Consider the following 1,941-nt stretch of genomic DNA (forward strand, 5'->3'; position numbering starts at 1 on the left):
CGATAAAGAAGCCACAGGTATATACTGGGGGTTGAAGAAATTTTTTTCTTATTGCTACGGACGTCATTTCACACTCATCACGGACCATAAACCATTAGTGTCAATCTTCAATCCCAACAAGAGCCTAGCCTCAATGTCAGCTACGCGACTATTCAACTACTCCCATTTTTTATCAGGATTTAACTACACAATTGAATTCAAGAGAACTGGTGACCATGGCAATGCAGATTTCCTCTCAAGATTTCCTGTGGAAGATTCAAAATTTACAAGTATTGACCAGTTTGGACATTTTCAAACAAACCAATTGAACACCATAACTATCAATCCCAAAGAACTAGCCGAAGAAACTAAGAAGGACGCATATCTAAAACAAATTCTAGAGTCTCTTGAGGAGGGTCAATCATTAGAGCAATTGGGATTTCACGATAATGAAGTTACATTACATGAAGGATGCCTCTTCAAAGGATGGAAAGTAATCATCCCAAATTCCCTCAAGAAAAGAATTCTCAATGAACTACACTACGGGCACATTGGTATAGTAAAAACCAAAGTTTGGCAAGAAGTAACTTTTGGAGAGGAATGGATAAAGACATTGAAAACATGATTGCTGTTTGCAAGCCTTGTCGTGAGAAACAAAATTCTCCAACGAAAGAGATCAACCATCCTTGGGAACCAGCAACTCAGCCATGGGAGAGAATACATATAGATTTCATGGGCCCAACAAATGGACAACAATTTTTCATTGTTGTTGATGCCTTCTCCAAATGGGTAGAGGTAATACCCACAAAAACAGCAACTACCGATTGGACTATTAAGGAGTTGAAGAAACTTTTTAGTACTTTTGGTCTTCCAAGCCTCCTAATTTCAGACAATGGACGAAGTTTCACTTCTCTTACTTTTCAAGAGTTTCTTAAGTCATGTGGAACTCAACACAAAACGACTGCTCCCTTCCACCCATCATCTAATGGACAAGCTGAACGCTTTGTACAAACAGTGAAGAAGATGTTGAAGTCGATATTAGATGAACCAGGAACACTTGACAGTAAAATTCACAAGGCGTTAATTCAACTCCGTCAAGTACCAAACTCAACAGGAAACTCGGCATACTATCTCATGTTCAACAGACAAGTAAGAACATACCTCAGTGTTATGATACCTTCTAGAATCGAGGACTCAAAAGACAAACCTAAAGGTATAACACGCATATTTAAGGTGGGAGACCGTGTTCAAGTGAGAAACTACTACAAGGGTCAGACAAAATGGAGTTTCGGAAAAGTTACATCAAGAGATGGAAATCTACATTACAACGTTGAACTGGAGAACGGAGTAACATGCAGACGACATGTAGATCAAATGCTGCGGTCAAGACTTTAAAGGGGGAAAATTGATGTGTCTTTTCTAACATACTGTATGTAAAAATACCATATGTTATATTTAATAAGTTAACTTTGTTTTTGTTTACAATCATTGTTATTTTAGGATTCAATTCAGAATACACCTATTTTATTTTACACATCTTTTATTTAATATGTAACACAATGATTATTAGTTTTAGGACCATTGAGTATAACGGTGGAAGAGTCAGTGTGGAGAGCGAACAGCTGTTTATATTTGTAAAGCAAAACAATCAAACCAACTAAACAAGACTCCATGCGCAATGGAATCGATTAATTCTGAACAAATCGTTTACATATTAATCAGTTCTTATTTAGCCGCGAGAGAAAGGTAGGTCAGTTTGTTAAGTTTATTTATTAGCGAATTTCCCTATAGGGAAGTAGCTATTACCGTAGGTCTCATGGTAATACTTAGGCCCGGGACCGATTTACTTTTTCATTTTAATGTCCCCAGAGGCCAAAAACACCATTCGTTCAAATTTTTATATATGTATATATATATAGATTTATATATATATATATATATATATATATATATATATATATA

The 1,941-nt window shown here is 36.1% G+C and overlaps 1 protein-coding gene across 1 annotated transcript; it reads left to right on the plus strand.

Moving 5' to 3' along the window:
• Positions 1-579: 579 nt before the first annotated feature.
• Positions 580-1,374, plus strand: LOC128995157 (uncharacterized protein K02A2.6-like). Its single transcript, XM_054420077.1, has one exon. It carries the CDS (start codon positions 580-582, stop codon positions 1,372-1,374), a length of 795 nt encoding a protein of 264 aa, XP_054276052.1.
• Positions 1,375-1,941: the final 567 nt, after the last annotated feature.

The sequence above is a fragment of the Macrosteles quadrilineatus genome, unplaced genomic scaffold (genome assembly GCF_028750875.1).
Source record: "Macrosteles quadrilineatus isolate MER2022 unplaced genomic scaffold, UCM_ALF_1.0 Scaffold_1__1_contigs__length_201487025, whole genome shotgun sequence".
In the NCBI taxonomy this organism is placed as follows: Eukaryota; Metazoa; Arthropoda; class Insecta; order Hemiptera; family Cicadellidae; genus Macrosteles; species Macrosteles quadrilineatus.

What these genes read in the sequence shown, in the direction of transcription:
- LOC128995157 (XM_054420077.1), top strand. Translation starts at nt 580, where the DNA reads ATGGATAAAGACATTGAAAACATGATTGCTGTTTGCAAGCCTTGTCGT.